This window comes from Procambarus clarkii, chromosome 82 (genome assembly GCF_040958095.1).
Source record: "Procambarus clarkii isolate CNS0578487 chromosome 82, FALCON_Pclarkii_2.0, whole genome shotgun sequence".
NCBI classification, from domain to species: domain Eukaryota; kingdom Metazoa; phylum Arthropoda; class Malacostraca; order Decapoda; family Cambaridae; genus Procambarus; species Procambarus clarkii.
In genome coordinates this window covers 2,936,750-2,958,292 of record NC_091231.1, presented here as the reverse complement: position 1 = coordinate 2,958,292, position 21,543 = coordinate 2,936,750, and the positions used below count along the sequence as shown (strand labels likewise).

The following is a 21,543-nucleotide window of genomic DNA, read 5'->3' as shown; positions in this document are numbered from 1 at the left end:
TGTTGCCTGGTGTTGCTGGCTGATGTCTACCGTGACTCATCCCCTCCTTGTATTCTTCACTGTAAATATACCAGGATACATGTCATCACTATATTATATTTACAAGGGGATACAATATTGTATTTATTGTCAATAAAGTTTCAGTGTATTGTCAATAAAGTATTACGTTATGATGGGACAACATACACTGTATACCATAAGTGTTGCATTGTATTCTTTCTTACCAGTAAAAAAAAATAATGTTGCTTCAGCTTCTTCCTATTCAAATGTGTAGTCAGAAAAGTAACACATTGTGTTCTTATTGTGAAACACAAGACTTGTCTATGGCCCATGACGGGGCGAAACGTCGTCCTCTCTTCATCTCCTGGTGTGTGGTTTGGTCATTGTATTGTGTTCTTAATTGTCTTCCATTTTACTTCAGTATTGAACATTGGAAACTTAAGGGAATATCTCTTAATTTCTTTACCACGTGAGTGAGTCTATAGAACAGTGTCTGACCTTGGCGAGGACCACTTAACATCTCGTGACGTTTAAATGTTGGGGTATGGAGGCATCATCAGAGGACCCACTAAGCTCATCACACTCACATTGAACAATAAATCATACTTATTGCTATTTAGCTTTCGTGTAAAGGAAACCAACACAATAAGAAGGTAACCCCAATGCCGAGGAAATTTCCAAGATGCAAGGCAGTAATTTCCTCGCTCGTTTGAAAGCCAAAGTTTCCCCTATGAAAATTGATTGATGAACACGGTTCTGCAGCTAATATTACCCATTATTGAGCCTAAGGTAAATATATAAATAAATAAATAAATAAATAAATAAATAAATAAATAAATATATATATATATATATATATATATATATATATATATATATATATATATATATATATATATATATATATATATATATATATATATATATATACAATACACACACACACACACACACACACACACACACACACACACAAAGGGAAAGAGAATGTGCAAGACTGCCTAATATATTGCCGTCCGTTCTCAGGGGTCTTGGTGATTATACTGAGATAACCTCCCTCTTAAGTCCAACTGGATAGTTATCTAGATATTTGTAATGGTCTGAAAGCGTAGTGCGGTTCCAATAATAGTCTACTGATAACTGGCAAGTGAACCTTTGTCCTAAACAGAGAATATTCTCAAGTTTTAACTATATTGCATTGTAGATCCAGACTTTAAAATATAAAGTCTGCCAAACATGTTTTCTTTGATCATTTTTAAGGCGTAGGTTTTCTTTAATGTCAAATACAAGGAGGAACTCATAGTTTTTTCATTTAATATTTCACCTGTTTGAGAAAATACACACTTTTTACCAAACCAAACCATGGATAGATAGATTATAACAGTGCGCTGTGGTCTTGAAGTGGTTACCACGAAAATCATTTTTGGGGAATTGAGGTGACTTGAACCGGTTTTCTGGTGATTCCCAAACACCTGCCTTAAACCACGCAGCCAATATAGGAAAAAACAGTCTATCAACCCAGAACTCTACCGAGCTCACTTGGAGGTGTCTGGGAATCACCAGGAAACCGGTTCAAGTCACGTCTTTGATATTCTCATTTTGGGGCCAATATTAAATCATGACAATAACCATTATTTTATCATGTTTAGACAGTCACATTATTCTTGGTGTTAACTTCTTCGTGATTTACACACACACACACACACACACACACACACACACACACACACACACACACACACACACACACACACACACACACACACACACACACACACACACACACACACACACACACACACACACAGGGGATCTGGTAGCTGAGTGGACAGCGCCCGGGACTTGTAACCCTGAGGCTCGGGTTCGATTCCCGGCGCCGGCAGAGACAAATGGGCAGGGTTTCTTTCACCCTGATGATCCTGTTACGTAGCATTAATAGGTCCCTGGGAGTTAGACAGCTGTTACGGGCTGCTTCCTGTATTCACCTAGTTGTATTCACCAAGTTGTGCTTGCGGGGGTTGAGCTCTGCTCTTTCGGCTCGCCTCTCAACTGTCAATCAACTGTTACTACTATTTTTTTTCTCCACGCCATACACACACACATCAGGAAGCAGCCCGTGACAGCTGACTAACTCCCAGGTATCTATTTACTGCTAGGTAACAGGGGCATAGGATGAAAGAAACTCGGCCCATTGTTTCTCGCCGGCGCCCGGGATCGAACCCGGGACCACAGGATCACGCGTCCAGCGTGGTGTCCTCTCAGCCACCGGCCCCACAAAGCATTTGTGGGGCCGCACAAAGCACACACATTTGTGTGTGTGTGTGTGTGTACTCACCTAGTTGTGCTTGCGGGGGTTGAGCTTTGGCTCTTTGGTCCCGCCTTTCAACCGTCAACTGATGCACAGATTCCTGCCTACTGGGCTCTGTCATATCTACATTTGAAACTGTGTATGGAGTCAGCCTCCACCACATCACTGCCTAATACATTCCATCTGTTAACTACTCTGACACTGAAGAAGTTCTTTCTAACGTCCCCGTGACATTGGGTACTCAGTTTCTACCTGTGTCCCCTTGTTCGCGTACCACCCGTGCTAAAAAGTTTATACTTATCTACCCTGTCAATTGTTGCCGGAACAACCGTGGACATCTTCAAGAGGAAACTAGACTGTTTCCTCCAAGGAGTGCCGGATCAACCGGCCTGTGGTGGGTATGTGGGCCTGCGGGCCGCTCCAAGCAACAGCCTAGTGGACCAAACTCACAAGTCAAGCCTGGCCTCGGGTCGGGCTTGGGAAGTAGAAGAACTCCCAGAACCCCATCAAGCATTTATCAATTCCTCTGAGAATTTTGTAGGTAGTGATCATGTCTCCCCTTGCTCTTCTATCTTCCAGTGTCGCGAGGTGCATCTCACGGATCCTTTCCTCCTAACTCATGCCTCTTAGTTCTGGGACTAGCCTTGTGGCATACCTCGAAATTTTTTCCAGCTTGTCTTGTGCTTGACAAGGTAAGGGCTCCATACAAATTCCCCCTATTGCTGCTTGTTTCACACACCACTACTGCTCTGTTTGGCTAAACTGTTGGTGGCGTTGGTTTTTCCCGTTATTTTTCTCGGTCAAGGCTTTTGTGTTGCTCTTCCCCAGAGGAGAGTAGTGTTACGGTGGGGAGCTTCCCCTCCATGACCTTGGTAAGGAGGGGGGGGGGAGGGAAGCTTTATACCATGTTAGATGCTTTGTGATAGCCAGTTTTCACCTGGTAGCGTTTGTCTGTTATCGTAGTTGACTATCGCAGTAGTCTCGTGACCCTGGAGTGTGTTATCCCTGCACATCTTGTGGTGATCAACACCCACACTGGCTCTTCATTTTCTTTAGCAGATATATGATGATAACACCGTATATCTTCCCCACCCACATTGGCGCTGACTGCAATAATTTCGCATACGCCGCTGCTAATAAAAAAAAGTCGTTCATGTTTGTCCCATCTGCCCAACACGAATTCCCGTCTTGAACTTGTACACTGTCATTCATAACGATCTAGACCGTTTGAGAGAGAGAGTTCAATTTCGTATAACAAGGTTCGCGCTAGTAAATGTTACTTCTTCCTTGAGTTTCCTCCTGTCAGCGAAAGAGGCAGGAGGGGACGTCTCTGACCGGGCTCCGTATTCCACACATGATTAACTGACAGCCACTGTATGGAAGAGAGACATTGACCTCAGTCAGACCTGAGTTGCTCCCCGTCTCAACCCGCACAAGTGTCCCGATAGATATAGATATTTATCTATATATATCTATATATATAGATATATGTAGATAATATATATATATGTAATAAGTTATTACGAAACACGTTCAAGTGTCGCGTCAGACTCGAAATAAAAATGAATTTTGGAGAATTGATTTTTCAATTACCATCGACAGTGAAAAGAAACATAAGAAATTTTGAATAAATTCGTGTTAGAATTAATAATCTTACTTTTTCGGTCACACACATATATATATAATATATATATATATATATATATATATATATATATATATATATATATATATATATATATATATATATATATATATATATATATATATATATATATATATATATATATTTATATATACAGTATATATATATATATAAAATTTAATATATAATATATAATATTTTATTTATTTATTTATTTATTTGCTCTCCCACTTTTTCTTCGCGTCCCTCGATAAAATCCTGGGTGAATCAGACCGTTCTCGCCTTGCGTCTTTCTGCTCTTTTTCTCTTTGTGAATGCAATCTTCGAATGTATTAATAGTCTGTGATACAGACAGCGCAACATGGCCTTCCGGAGTTGGGTCTGTATTTGGATACTCCTTACCGCTACAGACTGCTACATAGTCTTCACGGGTTGGCAGAAGGGTGGACATAGCCTCGGCTGCTCCCGGTACTGTTGGTGTATTAGATGTATTAGAATCTAAGTCCACCTGAACTTGAAAGTTATATAATGAACACCTGGTTGATACCTGGTTGATGGAAAATCACCGTTTAACGGAAAATTATATTAACTATAAATGATGTAATTTCTCCTTGTAAATATGTTTAAATTATCATGTACTGTGTATATTATCATTAAAAAACAACTTGAAACTTTACCCCGCATGCGTTGGCCTGCATGGTGGTGGTGCAGGCGCTGGGAGTGAGTGACTGCAGGCCAGTGGTGGTGCAGGCGCTGGGAGTGGGTGCCTGCAGGCCAGTGGTGGTGCAGGCGCTGGGAGTGGGGTGCCTGCAGGCCAGTGGTGGTGCAGGCGCTGGGAAGGAGTGCCTGCAGGCCACTGGTGGTGCAGGTGCTGGGAGTGGGGTGCCTGCAGGCCAGTGGTGGTGCAGGCGCTGGGAGTGGGGTGCCTGCAGGCCAGTGGTGGTGCAGGCGCTGGGAAGGAGTGCCTGCAGGCCAGTGGTGGTGCAGGCGCTGGGAAGGAGTGCCTGCAGGCCAGTGGTGGTGCAGGCGCTGGGAAGGAGTGCCTGCAGGCCAGTGGTGGTGCAGGCGCTGGGAAGGAGTGCCTGCAGACCAGTGGTGGTGCAGGCGCTGGGAAGGAGTGCCTGCAGGCCACTGGTGGTGGTGCAGGCGCTGGGAAGGAGTGCCTGCAGGCCACTGGTGGTGGTGCAGGCGCTGGGAAGGAGTGCCTGCAGGCCACTGGTGGTGGTGCAGGCGCTGGGAAGGAGTGCCTGCAGGCCAGGGGCAGGGAAGGGGAGCCTGCAGGCCAGGGGGCAGGGAAGGGGTGCCTGCAGGCCAGGGGGCAGGGAAGGGGTGCCTGTAGGCCAGGGGGGCAGGGAAGGGGTGCCTGCAGGCCAGGGGGCAGGGAAGGGGTGCCTGCAGGCCAGGGGGGCAGGTTACACTGACCATATTGCCAATAGCGGTTGAGTCTCACGACATTTGAATATTTATCAAGGGGTCGAGTGTTGGCCGGAGAGGTTTAGGCTGGCGGGTGGGTGTTGTGGCGGGAAGAGTCGAGTCTTCACCAGAGGAAGGGCAACAGAGCCCCGCCTGTCAGCTGGCACGACGGGCCTTGAGACCTTACATGTGTGTGTGTGACCACCACCTCCTCCTGCGATAGTATCCCCCTGCAGTAGTGAGCCCTTCATGACCGCCGTGGTGTGCGCCCGTGTTTTCCATTACTGAAATATAGATTAGGTGTTGGCAGGAGATAAAATATTGCTGGAGTGCACGAGAGGCTGACCACGACGTTGCTCTCCTCGCCGCTGAGGTGCGTGGGGTTGAGAGGCCACCAGCGGCACGGGCTGGTCGTCCAGGGGAGGAAAGTGGCGGAGTGAGAGTACCATTGGGCCAACTGTGTCACGGAAAATCATGACCAGGTCTTGGGAGGTGTGAGGAAGGCGTGTGTGTGTGCGTGGGAGAGCGGCGGCGGCGTCGACACACGCACACGCACACACAGGGGGGGGTCAGACGACCAGGTGGGGGGTTAGGGGGGGTCAACAGGCCCGGGGGGACGAGGTGTGGCGCGGCAGCCACCCGTGAATCACACAATTATTCCCACTAGTCGGCCCTCCACACCCACCCACCCACACCCACGTCCCCACCACCGCCACCCCACTCGGGGAAACTCCACTCCACCACCCCTCCTCTAGTAAACCTCCCCGCCACCCAACACCCTCCCCACCACCCAACAACCTCCCCCACCACCCAACAACCTCCCCCACCGTCCAACAACCTCCCCCACCACCCAACAACCTCCCCCACCGTCCAAGAACCTCCCCACCAGCCAACACCCTCCCCCACCGTCCAAGAACCTCCCCACCAGCCAACACCCTCCCCCACCGTCCAAGAACCTCCCCACCAGCCAACACCCTCCCCACCAGCCAACAACCTCCCCACCACCGCATCCTGTGTGGGGTTCCGTCTCCACCACTCATCAACCCACCACAACACCAATCAACCAAATCATCAGCACCCGGAGGAGACCAAGCCATACAGGAAACACTGACGCTGGTTCAGGAAACCTGGAGTGGTTCAGTGGATGGTAAACCTGGAGGGAATCAGTGAAGGTATCGGCCGTCAGCTGGGTGATGTGAGCCGTGCAAGGAGAGGTGTGGTGACCTGTGCTCGCTGGTCACCCTTGTTGACCCGCTCACAACCTCCAGAGCACACGGGTCAGCCTCGCTACTAAGCTCACTTGACCGTGTGTGTGTGTGTCTGCTATTTGTAGTTATAATTTGTGCCTGTAGGGGGGGGGGTCTGTCTCTGTCTCTCTCTCTCTCTCTCTCTCTCTCTCTCTCTCTCTCTCTCTCTCTCTCTCTCTCTCTCTCTCTCACTCTCACTCTCACTCTCACTCTCTCTCTCTCTCTCTCTCTCTCTCTCTCTCTCTCTCCCTCTCCCTCTCAGAGGGGGGCCTGATAGCTGAGTTGGCAGCGCTCTGGACTCGTAATCCTAGGGTTTACAAGTCCAGAGTGAACTCGTAAACCCTGGACGAGTTTACTTGGGGTGGACGGTAGAGCAACGGTCTCGCTTCAAGCAGATCGGCGTTCAATCCCCACCGTCCAAGTGGTTGGGCACCATTCCTTCCCCTGTCCCATCCCAAATCCTTATCCTGACACCTTCCAAGTGCTATATATAGTCGTAATGGTTTGGCGCTTTCCCCTGATAATTCCCTTCCTTCCGTCCTATTTCCCTATCATACCTAGTTTTAAATTTACGAAGAGAGTTTGCTTCCACAAACAGCTCCTTAAGTGTGTTCCAGTTCTCCACTACTCTCACGCTAAAAGAAAACTTCCTAACATCTCTGTGACTCATATGAGTTTCCAGCTTCCAGTCATGTCCCCTCGTTCTGTTACTATTCCGTGTGAACATTTCGTCTATGTCCACTCTGTCAATCCCCCTGAGTATTTTATACGTTCCTATCATATCCCCCTTTCCCTTCTTTTTTCTTCTTTTCTTTCGTGTGTGTGTGTGAATTCACCTAGTTGTGCTTGCGGGGGTTGAGCTCTGCTCTTTCGGCCCGCCTCTAAGTTGTCAATCAACTGTTACTAACTACTACCCCCCCCCCCCCCACACACACACACCCACCCACACCCAAGAAGCAGCCCGTAGCAGCTGTCTAACTCCCAGGTACCTATTTACTGCTAGGTAACATGGGGCATCAGGGTGACGGTAACTCTGCCCATTTGTTTTTGTTTTTCCGGCGGTGCCGGGGAATCGAAACTCGGTCCCTAGGTCCACTAATCTAGAGCGCTGTCCGCTCAGCCACCGCCCACCCCCACCCCCACGTGTGTGTACTCACCTAATTCACCTAATTGTGCTTGCGGGGGTTGAGCTCTGGCTCTTTGGTCCCGCCTCTCAACCGTCAATCGACAGGTGTACAGGTTCCTGAGCCTATTGGGCTCTATCATATCTACACTTGAAACTGTGTATGGAGTCAGCCTCCACCACATCACTTCCTAATGCATTCCATTAGGAATTGTGTGTGTGTGTGTGTGCACTCACCTAGTTGTACTCACCTAGTTGTGTCTGCAGGATCGAGCATTGACTCTTGGATCCCGCCTTTCGAGCATCGGTTGTTTACAGCAATGACTCCTGTCCCATTTCCCTATCATACCTGGTTTTAAAATTATGAATAGTATTTGCTTCCACAAATACACAAATGTGTGTGTGTGTGTGTGTACTCACCTAGTTGTACTCACCTAGTTGTGTTTGCGGGGGTTGAGCTCTGGCTCTTTGGTCCCGCCTCTCAACCAGTGTGTGTGTGTGTGTGTGTGTGTGTGTGTGTGTGTAGACTCACTGAGAGCGTATGTCAGGTGAGCCGACATACAGCTTGAACAAGTGAGTATGCAGTCAAGCAGGAAGCTGGTAGGTAGTAGAGAGATGGGGGGGGGGCAGTAGGAGGGAGGGAGATGGGGGGGACAGGGAGAGTGGGGGAATAGAGAGAGGCAGGGAGAGGAGGGAACAGATAGGCGGAGAGAGATAGGAAGATGAAGAAGCAAAATATGAGACAAGCTAAACGAGGAAGTTAACAGACATGGGAAGAAGAAAGCAGGTGGTAGAAGAACAGAACAACAGAAGCAGCCAAGCAGAGGGGACAGGGAGTTAAGACGGGTAGTCCAGACATTGAGACAGGCAGGTAAACAGACAGGTAGAGACCAGGGCAGGCACACAGGCAAAGGGGGGAATGAGAGCGGGCAGGGGAGCAGGCAGGGGAGCAGGCAGGGGAGAAGGCAGGCAATCAAAGAAGCAGACAGGCAGCAGCAGCAGGTACAAGCGAGGCCAACTGTTGCCTTTGTTTTGTCTGCCTTCGGGGTGATGTGAGAAGGATGGGGGGGGGGGGTATGGTAGGTTTGGAGTACGGTAATGGAGGTGGGGAGGAGGTGTGGGGGTGTGGGGGGCGACCTTCGTAAACACGGAGTGTTGCCTGTGCTTCACGTCCCCTCTTTTGCCCCCCTCCCCCTCCCACCTTATAATCTTCTGCTCCGCTCTGCCCATCAGTTTCGTGATCCTCAATCGTATGCCTTCTCTTATTCACAATTATATCAGTTTTCAGATTTCGTTGGATGTTCGTATTAGTGTTCAAGCCCGGTGTAGGTGTGGGGGGTGTAGTGGGTGTGGGGCTGGTGGCCGTGTGTACCCGGTGTAGGTGTGGGGGGTGTAGTGGGTGTGGGGCTGGTGGCCGTGTGTAGTGGGTGTGGGGCTGGTGGCCGTGTGTACCCGGTGTAGGTGTGGGGGGTGTAGTGGGTGTGGGGCTGGTGGCCGTGTGTACCCGGTGTAGGTGTGGGGGGTGTAGTGGGTGTGGGGCTGGTGGCCGTGTGTACCCGGTGTAGGTGTGGGGGGTGTAGTGGGTGTGGGGCTGGTGGCCGTGTGGGGGGTGTAGGTGTGGGGGGGTGTAGTGGGTGTGGGGCTGGTGGCCGTGTGTAGTGGTGGGGGCACAGTACATGTGGTCTAAAACCTGTACCGGCATGACATCATCATGATGTTAGGTTAGATTAGATATGGTTAAAAAGAGTAGTGATGACGTTACGCTATACATACTCGTCTCAGATTCGGGACCACACAGTCTAGAATCTGAGGATACGATCCTGTCCTCATGTTTAAATATTTATTTTGCCTTTGATGAAGGTGAAGTTACGATGATTCTCTGGATAGAATCAAAATCAGGAGTAATAAAGCGGGTAACATCTCATCGTACTCCCTCTTGAACCCATGTCAATAACCCACAGGAACTTTTACTAACAACTAGCCAGCGCCACGAATAGGACTTCTCTGTAAGTAATTAATTACGTAATACCTTGAGGTCAGCGGGCGTGGTGCCTGGTGTTGACGCAGGCTGCAGGCCAGTCACATCTCGTGACCACAGTCTACTCAACATCACTGCTCACCTCTTGCTTCTTTCATGATGATGTTCCTATTTCCTCAACACGGGAGACATCTCCCGTCACGCAGGGTGCAGTCGCACCTCCACAGATCTCCAGTATCAGCTATTGATACTGGTAATGGCTCAAAAGGGCCACCACTTACGGGCTATTCATGCCCGTGCCACCTTTTGGGTGGCTTAATCTTTATCAATCAATCAATCAATATTTCCTCAGGATAACAATGAATGAAAATGACCGCTAGGCTCGTCACAATATCGGCAAAATAAATGGTGACAAGAGGGAGTATTAGGGGGGGTAGAAATAGCCTAAGCTAGTCTATCCCTTTGAGATGTATTTCTTTCTTGTCTCAATAAACATCTTGAACTTGAGGGAGTATTGTGCACATTGACTAGACGTCAATTCCCGTACGGTGGGAAAATCACCTCTCGCGCTCCTTGTCACTGTAGCCGTGACACTGGTTAGGTTAGGTTAGACATAATGGAAATAAATCAGTGCACTTTAGGGCTAAGTCATAATTGTAGCATTCGCAACATGAAACTAAAAATCTTAGACCTGGTCTATTTATTACATTAAATCTGGTATATTGGAAAACGTCCTAACCATTTGTCCTAAATTTGCTCGTCCCTATTAAAGAAGGAAGAACAGGGGAAAAGAGAAAATGGAAAAGTTGAAAAGGGAAAGGAGCGAGGTTTATTTTATTGATAGTTGCATCTCTTATGAAGCCTGTCCGGTGTGGCAGAACAGAAGAGTTACATTATACATGTTTTCTTTTACAAATTTGTAAATGAAAACATGCATAATATCTGATGTAGTTGGTTGTAGCCTCATGAAACATGAACAAACCCACAAGGGCCTTAATGAGGGTTCAAACAACGAACTTTCTGCATGGTGTGCATGGCGGGAACTGTGTGAAACCCAGGTTGTGCTTCGGAGAAGCTTCAGGATCCTAGTGAGGAGATTAGCACTCCAGGTTGCAGTTCTTTTGACCCTGTGGTGGTACAGTTGACTAAGGCGCGTCTGGGAACACATCCCGTGTGTAGGTTCGAACGCTCATCACGGCCCTTGCGGATGTGTTCATTTGATATATCACGATATTGTGACTTCTGTGTGTACTCATGAAACATGTTTAAGTCTACAATTTAGACCTATTGTCTTATATATGATTCTCTCTCCTGCATGGTAGTGAATATAAGCAGCATCCTCACTGTATTTAGAAGTAATTAAATTATGTCATGCGAATATTTGTTATTAACAAGCTTCACGCCATTAGCACACAATAATAATAATAATATGTTTGGATGCATTCAATACTTGTGGATTGTTTGTTGATGGTGACACGAAGATGAGAATTATGCCTTCATGTTCAAACAAGTTAGTGTTAGTTTTCATTTAGTCTAAAATTTAAAACTATTGACTCTTTTTCTGGCCGTACTAGGCTGGGGACTTTTCTAGTCGCACCTTAGCTTATACGCGTTGTCTTTATAAAGAGTTAAGCTTGCCCATTTTGATCACAACTTAGCTTACGGGATTCGATTTTAGTCATGAATTAGCGTATAGGTGTGCTGGTTATGGCGTGTCTCGAGGCGTATCTGCGCTACACATAAGGGACATAACTGGCCGGCCTCTCACGGTGTTCAAGAGAAATCGACAAACACCTCAAAAGGATACCTGATCAATCAAGCTGTGATTCGTCATACCTGATAAGTTAGGCTGCGAGCAGCCGTGCTCAACAGCCCGGTTAACCAAACGACCAGGCCTGCTCAGAGCCCGGGCCGCAGGGGCCGTTGATCCCCGGAACCTCCACAAGGTTATCTTGAGATGATTTCGGGGCTTTAGTGTCCCCGCGGCCCGGTCCTCGACTAGGCCTCCACCCTCAGGAAGCAGCCCGTGACAGCTGGCTAACTCCCAGGTACCTATTTACTGCTAGGTAACAGGGGCATTCAGGGTGAAAGAAACTTTGCCCATTTGTTTCTGCCTCGTGCGGGAATCGAACCCGCGCCACAGAATTACGAGTCCTGCGCGCTATCCACCAGGCTACGAGGCCCTGGCCCTACGAGTAGACATAGATGATAGACAATAGACATTATTAAATGACAGACAACTGCATTGTCTCAATATCAAATTGCACCTTGCAGCTTAGGCATGAGCCGTTATGCTCACTCTAGAAGTACATAATCGCGCTGGTTATCCTTCCATCTTTCATTTTACGGGCTCACCATAGCCCGTGCTACATGGACACTTCGTTCTGAGTAGCTAAATCTGAAACAACAACATCCTTCCACCGTTTAGAAGGTAGTCAACTACAGGGAACGTTCGCGGTACCCAACAGGCTGGGCCTTGGGGCAGCTTATATTACAGGAAGTACTTAACGGTTTTATTACAGAGTCCTGCATTTTCAAGTGTGTGGACTCGCCATATCCCGCGCCTCTCACCCCTCAGGTAGGAGGCGGCCCTCGCGTCATGGTTCTTAGAATTTACGATGCCTTCTTCTGGCAGAATTTAGCATTCATTTGACTCTTTTTTCGGCATAGTATCTATTCATTAGTCTGGTGTCTTCAGCATTTGACATTTTAACTCAGACTGGAACAGTTTCTGCATCGTCTTCAATTGTTGACAGGAATCTCACTGGTTCCTGTTGTGGGCATTTCTACTTACTATTTCATGATTATAAAAAATGAAACAAAACCCTGTTTGTGTTTGCATGTTTGAAATATGTATATCTGGCCGACCAAAATAGAGGTATAACGCAAATATAATATGGCAACAACGTTGTGGAATATTGCCATACAGGCAACAGGGGCGTTCTATATGACTCATTTTAGGTTTAGTTTATAATAACAGGAAGATGTATCCATGTGGCAGTGTAGTGGCGGAGGCCGTGTGATTGATTGATGTATTGATGAAGATTTTGGCACCCAAGAGGTGGCACGTGCATGAATAGCCCCGTAAAGGAGACAGTGTGTGTGTTGGTGTTTGTGTAGGTTAAGGTTTGGGGTTGAAAGGGTTTAGGAGAACGGTGAGTTGACTGCTGGGTGCAGCTAAATAAAACAAAAATTGGGAAAAAAGGGGCCTTAAATTAAGGGGTGACCACCATAAAACGTTATCCTAAACTTATAGTGTGACGATTTCCACTCTTATCATATATTGATTGAGTTATAAATGTATGCAGCGTATTTGAAAATATTTGAGGGTATGAGAACGGAGGTAATGCAGCAGAGGCAGTGGGAGGCAGTCGCCAGTACTGGCAAGGTGTCTCCAGTAGAGTGGGGTGAGAGTGGGTGGGGAGGTGAAGAGCAGGTGGTGGTTGTGTTGGAGGGAGAGTCGAGTGGTGTCCTTCAGGGGTAACTCTTGCCCTGATGAGCCACGAGTAGTGAGGGAGTGTGTGTGTGTACTCATCTAGTTGAGCTTGCGGGGGTTGAGTTTTGGCTCTTTGGTCTCGCCTCTCAACTGTCAATCAACTGGTGTACAGATTCCTGAGCCTATTGGGCTCTATCATATCTACATTTGAAACTGTGTATGGAGTCAGCCTCCACCACATCACTGTCTAGTGCATTCCACTTGTCAACTACTCTGACACTGAAAAAGTTCTTTCTAAAGTCCCTGTGGCTCATTTGGATACTCAGTTTCCACCTGTGTTAAACAGTTTACCTTTATCTACCCTGTCAGTTCCTCTTGAGAATTTTGTAGGTAGTGATCATGTCTCACCGAGCGTTCCTGTCATTCAGCGACGTGAGGTGCTTCAGTTCATTAACAGGTTGTCTTCTTGCTAGTGATCGAGATTCAGCTCCTGGGCCCAGCCACTTGTATATCTGTCGTCTGATGCATTTGCTTCTCGCCCTCTATAAAATTACTTTATCATAACTGATTTTTGCAAATTAAACACATGTCCGCGTCTCTTAGTGTTAGTTGACTGTTGTTGCCAGGGGGCGGTAGTTTATTGTGCACCCCATACCTTGTGAACGATAGTTTATTGTGCACCCCATACTCATCCTGTGAGTGGTAGTTTATTGTGCACCCCATACCTTGTGAACGATAGTTTATTGTGCACCCCATACCTTGTGAACGATAGTTTATTGTGCACCCCATACCTTGTGAACGATAGTTTATTGTGCACCCCATACCTTGTGAACGATAGTTTATTGTGCACCCCATACTCATCCTGTGTGTGATAGTTTATTGTGCACCCCATACCTTGTGAACGATAGTTTATTGTGCACCCCATACTCATCCTGTGTGTGATAGTTTATTGTGCACCCCATACCTTGTGAACGATAGTTTATTGTGCACCCCATACCTTGTGAACGATAGTTTATTGTGCACCCCATACTCATCCTGTGTGTGATAGTTTATTGTGCACCCCATACCTTGTGAACGATAGTTTATTGTGCACCCCATACCTTGTGAACGATAGTTTATTGTGCACCCCATACTCATCCTGTGTGTGGTAGTTTATTGTGCACCCCATACCTTGTGAACGATAGTTTATTGTGCACCCCATACCTTGTGAACGATAGTTTATTGTGCACCCCATACTCATCCTGTGTGTGATAGTTTATTGTGCACCCCATACCTTGTGAACGATAGTTTATTGTGCACCCCATACTCATCCTGTGAACGATAGTTTATTGTGCACCCCATACCTTGTGAACGATAGTTTATTGTGCACCCCATACTCATCCTGTGTGTGGTAGTTTATTGTGCACCCCATACCTTGTGAACGATAGTTTATTGTGCACCCCATACTCGTCCTGTGAACGGTAGCGCAAAAGAATTACAGAGGCCCGAAGGCCTTGAACAGACTCAAGTGTAAGCTACATTGATTTTTATCATTTATGTTAACACCTTGTATTTAATTTCATTGCTGCCTAATAACGTCATACTGGTTGCATTGTTACTGCTATGGATGATAATATATTATTACAAAATGGCGGTAAGTCATTTTGGTAATAACATAATGTTCAAAATTGTATGTTAATCTTACAGGGTAAAATGAGTTTTGATGTTTATTATTTTAGGCTAGGCGCCACATTTTAGGCTAGGCGCCACATTTTAGGCTAGGCGCCACATTTTAGGCTAGGCGCCACATTTTAGGCTAGGCGTCACGTACTCTAATCATACATTTTCCCCTTCAACTGCTTGAAAGTAAATATGGATAATGTGCAAGAATTTTAGACGATTTATAAATATGATTTGCCATTGTGTGCAACATTAAAGTTCAGATCTATCTGTAAATGGCTAAATTGTCACACATGACGCGATACACTGACACATTGTCAGTGTATGACGCGACGCTCTAGTGTGGTGTGTTCCTGCCTGTGCGCACACACACACACACACACACACACACACACACACACACACACACACACACACACACACACACACACACACACACACACACACACACACACACACAGATGCTGTGTCATCTACATCCCCCATACAAGCAGTACTGGTGCGTCACTGCCCCTTACTAATCCTGGGGTAGGCGGTGATGGTTGGTGGTGGTGGTGGAGACTGGTGCGTCACTGCCCTCAGCTCATTTTGGAGATGGCGGGAGTGGGGCATAAAGAATAGATGTGAAAAGTGGAATGATGAACATACTGGTGGAAGGTGGAGTGGGTGAGAGGGCGGGGAGGAGGAGGGAGAGAGTGGGTGAGAGGGTGGGGAGGAGGAGCAGGGAGAGAGTGGGTGAGAGGGCGGGGAGGAGGGAGAGAGTGGACACAGGTAAGCGAGGCCGCCCCACTGATTATAACATGGGGGGGAAGTAACGGTGTCTGACCCCGTCCCCTCCCCCTCCTTCCCCCTTCCCCCTTCTGTCTCCAAAGTAATTCCCTTCCTCTTCCATCAGCCCCCCCCCCCCACCCACCTCCGTATAGGTGGGAGTAATATTACCAAGATGTCCTGGCTGGCTTTATTAGTTCCGTGTTGTGTAGGACAGACCGACATGCTATGAAGCACTGTAACAAAAGGACTTCTTCTCTGGAAACTAATAAACTAATCTATTAATATTCTCCTAAACTAATTATGTTTGGTTATACGACAACCGGGTGGTGGTCTTGGCGCCACCTGCTTGGTCCACCTAACCAATCCAGTCTTACCTAACCTAACCACATTCACCATAAAGATGAGCTGATGTTATCCTGTCGTGGCCGCATTATCCGGTACAATAAATCCAACATATGTTTGGTTGGTCGACCGGCTGGTTGACTTGCTTCTTTCTCTCTTTCCTCTATCTCAGTAGTACGACCGGTCCAACGGTCGAAGGTCCATACATTAGCTGCTCATATATACTCCGTTTGAGTTTAGTCATTTATTATGCACCCTATACTCATCCCGTGAGCGGTGGTGGAGGCCACGCCCATCTCGTGGGCGGTGGGGGAGGCCACGCCCATCCCGTGGGCGGTGGGGGAGGCCACGCCCATCCCATGGACGGTGGGGGAGGCCACGCCCATCCCGTGGGCGGTGGGGGAGGCCACGCCCATCCCGTGGGCGGTGGGGGAGGCCACGCCCATCCCGTGGGCGGTGGGGGAGGCCACGCCCATCCCGTGGGCGGTGGGGGAGGCCACGCCCATCCCGTGGGCGGTGGGGGAGGCCACGCCCATCCCATGGACGGTGGGGGAGGCCACGCCCATCCCGTGGGCGGTGGGGGAGGCCACGCCCATCCCGTGGGCGGTGGGGGAGGCCACGCCCATCCCGTGGGCGGTGGGGGAGGCCACGCCCATCCCGTGGGCGGTGGGGGAGGCCTTACAGAGGCACATAATAGGCTCAGGAACTGGACCTCACAGTTCATTTAGCTAAGCAAGTGACAATTTTGTGAAGGTAGTTAGACAATTTTCTTGTTCTTCTACACAAGCACTTGTACATATATATCAACAGTCTTTTTGTCACAAGTGATTCAAGGCACGACTTACTGAGGCGAGGCAATTACATAGTTACTAATCCTGCTCCAAAACGGTCTAAATTATATTATTGTAAATATTTTGGGTTTATTAATGCTTTTTTATTGTCCGAAATCACAACTCTTATCATTCGTATTCCCTGGATTGGTTAGAATTGATTTTGTGCGCCATATTGGTGTAGGGTAGAGGAAGGTGAGGTGCGGAGGGCAGCAGCAGCAGCCTAGTGTGGCAGCCGCTCACTTTAGTTCTGGGAATCCGTCCTCTTGTTAAGACGTGTTATTGTCCCGTAACTTAAACCACACGTAACGTAACCTTAGACTAAATGTGTGCTGTATACTGTCTCGACGGAGCTGTCCCATACCCGGCCCTCCTGCCGTCATGCACCGTCTGGGTCCTGTCCTGTCCCTTGTACACTCCGTCCTCTCCTCCTCATGTACTGTCTGCACTCCCTCCTCCCCATACACTCTCTGCAGCCCCTAGCCCCATCCCCCATTGAGGAGGGATGCAGCCCCGAATAACCCCGCCGGTGTGTTCACTACCCCTCCTGTGTCCTCCTTCACCCTACTTCATGTGGCTCATCTCTGCTTCCCTCCCTGCACTCGCTCTCGCCTTCACTTTGTTTAATATCTGTTGTCTACCTCATCCGTGCTTTGCTGTATCTACTGGGATGTGGTATAAGCTCTCTTAGCTACAGGTATCGATTCAATTCAGTATGTGTGTTTTACTATTTGTGCCTGCAGAATCGAGCTATTAGGGGTGTCTAGAGCTATATGGCTATATTAGAGCTATATGGGATGCCATAGGCACAATCAGGGAACACTGTACAGTATAAACATCAGAGGTCCGCGGTTTTTCAACATCCTCCCAGCGAGCATAAGAAATATTGCCGGAACAACCGTGGACATCTTCAAGTGATGGACCAACCGGGCTGTGGTGGGTATGTGGGCCTGCGGGCCGCTCCAAGCAACAGCCTAGTGGACCAAGCTCTCATAGGTTCTCATTCCTGGCTTCTGGCCGAGCTTGGGGAGTAGAAGAACTCTCAGAACCTCATCAAGCAGGTAGCTCTTGGACCCCGCCTTTCTAACCAGTTTATTCTTCCTCTATTATGACTACTAATCTTTCTCTCACACACACACACACACACACACACACATTCCCCAGAAGCAGCCTGTAGCATCTGTCTAACTCCCAGGTACCTATTTACTGCTAGGCGAACAGAAGCAACAAAGTGAAATAAACTGCCCATCTGTTTCTGCCTCTGCCGGGAATCGAACCCGGGCCCTTAAGGGCCACGACTCCCGAGCGCTGTACACTCAGCCGCGAGGCCCCAAGTGTGTGTGTGTGTACTCACCTAGTTGTGCTTGCGGGGGTTGAGCTCTGGCTCTTTGGTCAAAAGAGCTCTTTGTGTGTGTGTGTGTGTGTGTGTGTGTGTGTGTGTGTGTGTGTGTGTGTGTGTGTGTGTGCGTGTGTGTGTGTGTGTGTACTCACCTAATTGTACTCACCTAATTGTGCTTGCGGGGGTTGAGCTCTGGCTCTTTGGTCCCGCCTCTCAACCGTCAATCAACTGGTGTACAGATTCCTGAGCCTATTGGGCTCTATCATATCTACATTTGAAACTGTGAATGGAGTCAGCCTCCACCACATCACTTCCTAATGCATTCCATTTGCTAACTACTCTGACACTGAAAAAGTTCTTTCTAACGTCTCTGTGGCTCATTTGGGTACTCAGCTTCCACCTGTGTCCCCTTGTTCGCGTCCCACCAGTGTTGAAAAGTTCGTCCTTGTTTACCCGGTGTGTGTGTGTGTGTGTGTGTGTGTGTGTGTGTGTGTGTGTGTGTGTGTGTGTGTGTGTGTGCGCGTGCGTGCGTGCACGCGATGTGCATGTTCCCGTCGTCTTGAGCTAGCGGCAGAAAATGTAGTAAGAGTGACGTCACTGGTCGCACCCTCCCTGCGGTCACCTCTTAGTAATCAACCTCGGACCCATTAAGGTCGTCTTTGTGGGTAATGACAATGAGACTGTCATTATTTGCCTGCATTACCGGGTGGGTTTGAACATGTTCCTCCGTGACAATAAGGTACATCTCTCATTGCAATATTATTTAATTTAGCCAATTTGTTTTATTTTCCTGTTAATTATATTGCCATATATTATTCTTGCCCCCCCCTTTCTCTCTCTCTCTCCTGTAGCATGCACACACACACACACACACACACACACACACACACACACACACACATATCTAGTCAAGTATAAGACTAAACTGGAAAAGGTTCAAAGGGATTGATAGGGTAGATAAAGACAGTCTATTTAACACAAGGGGAACACGCACAAGGGGACACAGGTGGAAACTGAGTGCCCAAATGAGCCACAGAGATATTAGAAAGAACTTTTTTAGTGTCAGAGTGGTTGACAAATGGAATGCATTAGGGGGTGATGTGGTGGAGGCTCACTCCATACACAGTTTCAAGTGTAGATATGACAGAGCCCGATAGGCTCAGGAATCTGTACACCTGTTGATTGACGGTTGAGAGGCGGGACCAAAGAGCCAGAGCTCAACCCCCGCAAGCACAACTAGGTGAGTACAACTAGGTGAGTACACACACACACACACACAGAACTTTGTATACCACATATGTCAGACCAATCCTGGAGTATGCAGCTCCAGCATGGAGTTCATATCTAGTCAAGTATAAGACTAAACTGGAAAAGGTTCAAAGGTTTGCCACCAGACTAGTACCCGAGCTGAAGAGTTAGGGGGGGACATGATCACCACATACAAGATTCTCAAAGGAATTGATAGAGCCTTATCAATAAGGATTGGATAAGCCTTATCCTTATCTATCCTGTTCAATTACCCTTAGGATTTTGTAGGTAGTGATCATGTCTCCTCCTTACTCTTCTGTCTTCCAGTGTCGTGAGGTGCATTTCCCGCAACCTTTCCTCGTAACTCATGCCTCTTAGTTCTGGGACTAGTCTAGTGGCATACCTCTGAACTTTTTCCAGCTTCATCTTGTGCTTGACTAGGTACGGGCTCCATGCTGGGGCCGCATACTCCAGGATTAGTCTTACATATATAGTATACAAGATTTCTGAATGATTCCTTACACAGGTTCCTGAAGGCTGTTCTGCTGTCATTCTCTGTTTCAATCCTCTTCATAATTTTACCATCATCAGCAAACAGTGAGAGAAACGAGTCAATACCTTCTAGGAGATCATTTACATATATCAGTGTGTGCGTGTGTTAGAGATAAATATATGTATTAGATATAATATAGGGAAATAGATTGGTTAGAAAGGCGGGGTCCAAGAGCTAATAGCTCGATTCTGCAGGCACAAATAGTAAGTACAACTAGCAACTATACACACACACACACTCATGCGTGTAGTAGGCGCTTTACAAATGTAAACCACATATGATAGAACACGCGAGTGAGAGTGTGTATGTTGTTGTTACAGGCCGCAATGAGTTGATCGCCCGCTACATCAAGCTGAGAACCGGGAAGACGCGGACCCGCAAGCAGGTGTCGTCACACATCCAGGTGCTGGCCAGACGCAAGCTGAGGGAGATACAGGCCAAGCTTAAGGTGAGCACCTCCTCCTCCTCCACTCCTTGTCTGCACTTCTCTTCCAGGTCACACCCTCCTCCTCCTCTTCTCAATGGTTCTTCCTCTGGTCCTGGAATGGGTTGAAATGTAGCCAGCGAAGATCTTCTATGCCTTTACAGTTGTACATCGGTGACAGCTCGTGGAATCGGTTTGTTCTTAATGACTGTGTAAGGTAACCAGTTTGCCTGATTAGCCTTTGTTCTGGGCCGTGTCATATTAATAGACCATGAAAAGGTCACAACAGGACTGAACTTCAGAATATACGCAGTCATTACGCACGTTGTTATTCCTCAGGTATTTCCGGAACTGATCGCACGCCTCCACCTGTGGCCTTATAATCAGAAATATATATGGTGCGTTTAATGAGAACATTGTGATGCAACCAGAGGTGCTTCACTCCGGCCAAAGTAGGTGATGTGGGGGTTTCCGTGACCCAGCAAGGTAAACAGAGCAGGTGGCAGATACAGGGGATTACAGTTCCACTTAATGATGGCTAGATAACATACAGTGATTGGAAGTCTCCAATTCAGTCCTCACTGTCTCTAATTTCCTAATATTGGTCACTTTTACTAATATATAATTGCCAGAAGAAATGTTAGCACAAAAAAATGATGATTCATCCAGTAATTGAAAAGTTCACGATTCTTGAAAAGTAATTATGGAAGAGCGATTCTTCCAGTTTTGTGATCGAACTATAAATTATTATTAAGTACGTCAGGCTATAGCCTCGTGCAGAAATAACACTAACTTACATTTACTTTATAATTGAATTAAAGAACATGATGTTAAAGTCCGTAACAACTATAGTAGCAAATGCATTGCTTAATGTTTAAAAAATCTGAATGCACATTTCTATTCATGAATGATAAAAAGTATTCAGTTGATTATCTGAATTTCGTTATATAATTTACTACAAAATGGAAAAATATGGACGCACACATAAGAACAGCTAGGTGAGTACACACACACAAGAACAAACAAATAGAAACACACAGTGCTCGGGAGTCGTAGTCCAAAGATCCGGGTTCGATCCTCAGCTCTCATCCTGTAACACAACCCGTTCTCGCATACAAAGATATAAGCTCTTTAATCTAGCCGACAAACCCCCTGTTTATGAATGAAAAGTGGTTTACACACAACTCAACTGATGACGTCCAAACACTTTCGGAACAAGTGCTTCAC

General features: G+C 47.3%; 2 protein-coding genes across 2 annotated transcripts in view; one reads left to right on the top strand and one right to left on the bottom strand.

Annotated features, from left to right (window-relative positions):
* sd (TEA domain transcription factor 1 homolog scalloped) overlaps positions 1-21,543 on the top strand; it is a gene marked incomplete in the record, with an annotated part of 195,129 nt that overhangs the window by 151,625 nt on the left and 21,961 nt on the right. The window contains 1 exon segment of the mRNA XM_045752266.2: positions 20,213-20,340. Within this exon segment, the coding sequence (XP_045608222.1) occupies positions 20,213-20,340 (128 nt within the window).
* LOC138358292 (RNA-binding protein 12-like) lies at positions 16,159-16,578 on the bottom strand. The gene has a single exon (XM_069316146.1). It carries the CDS (start codon positions 16,576-16,578, stop codon positions 16,159-16,161), a length of 420 nt encoding a protein of 139 aa, XP_069172247.1.

Bases quoted from the DNA above. Each gene is read 5' to 3' on its own strand.
- LOC138358292 (XM_069316146.1), bottom strand. From the start codon at position 16,578: ATGGGCGTGGCCTCCCCCACCGCCCACGGGATGGGCGTGGCCTCCCCC.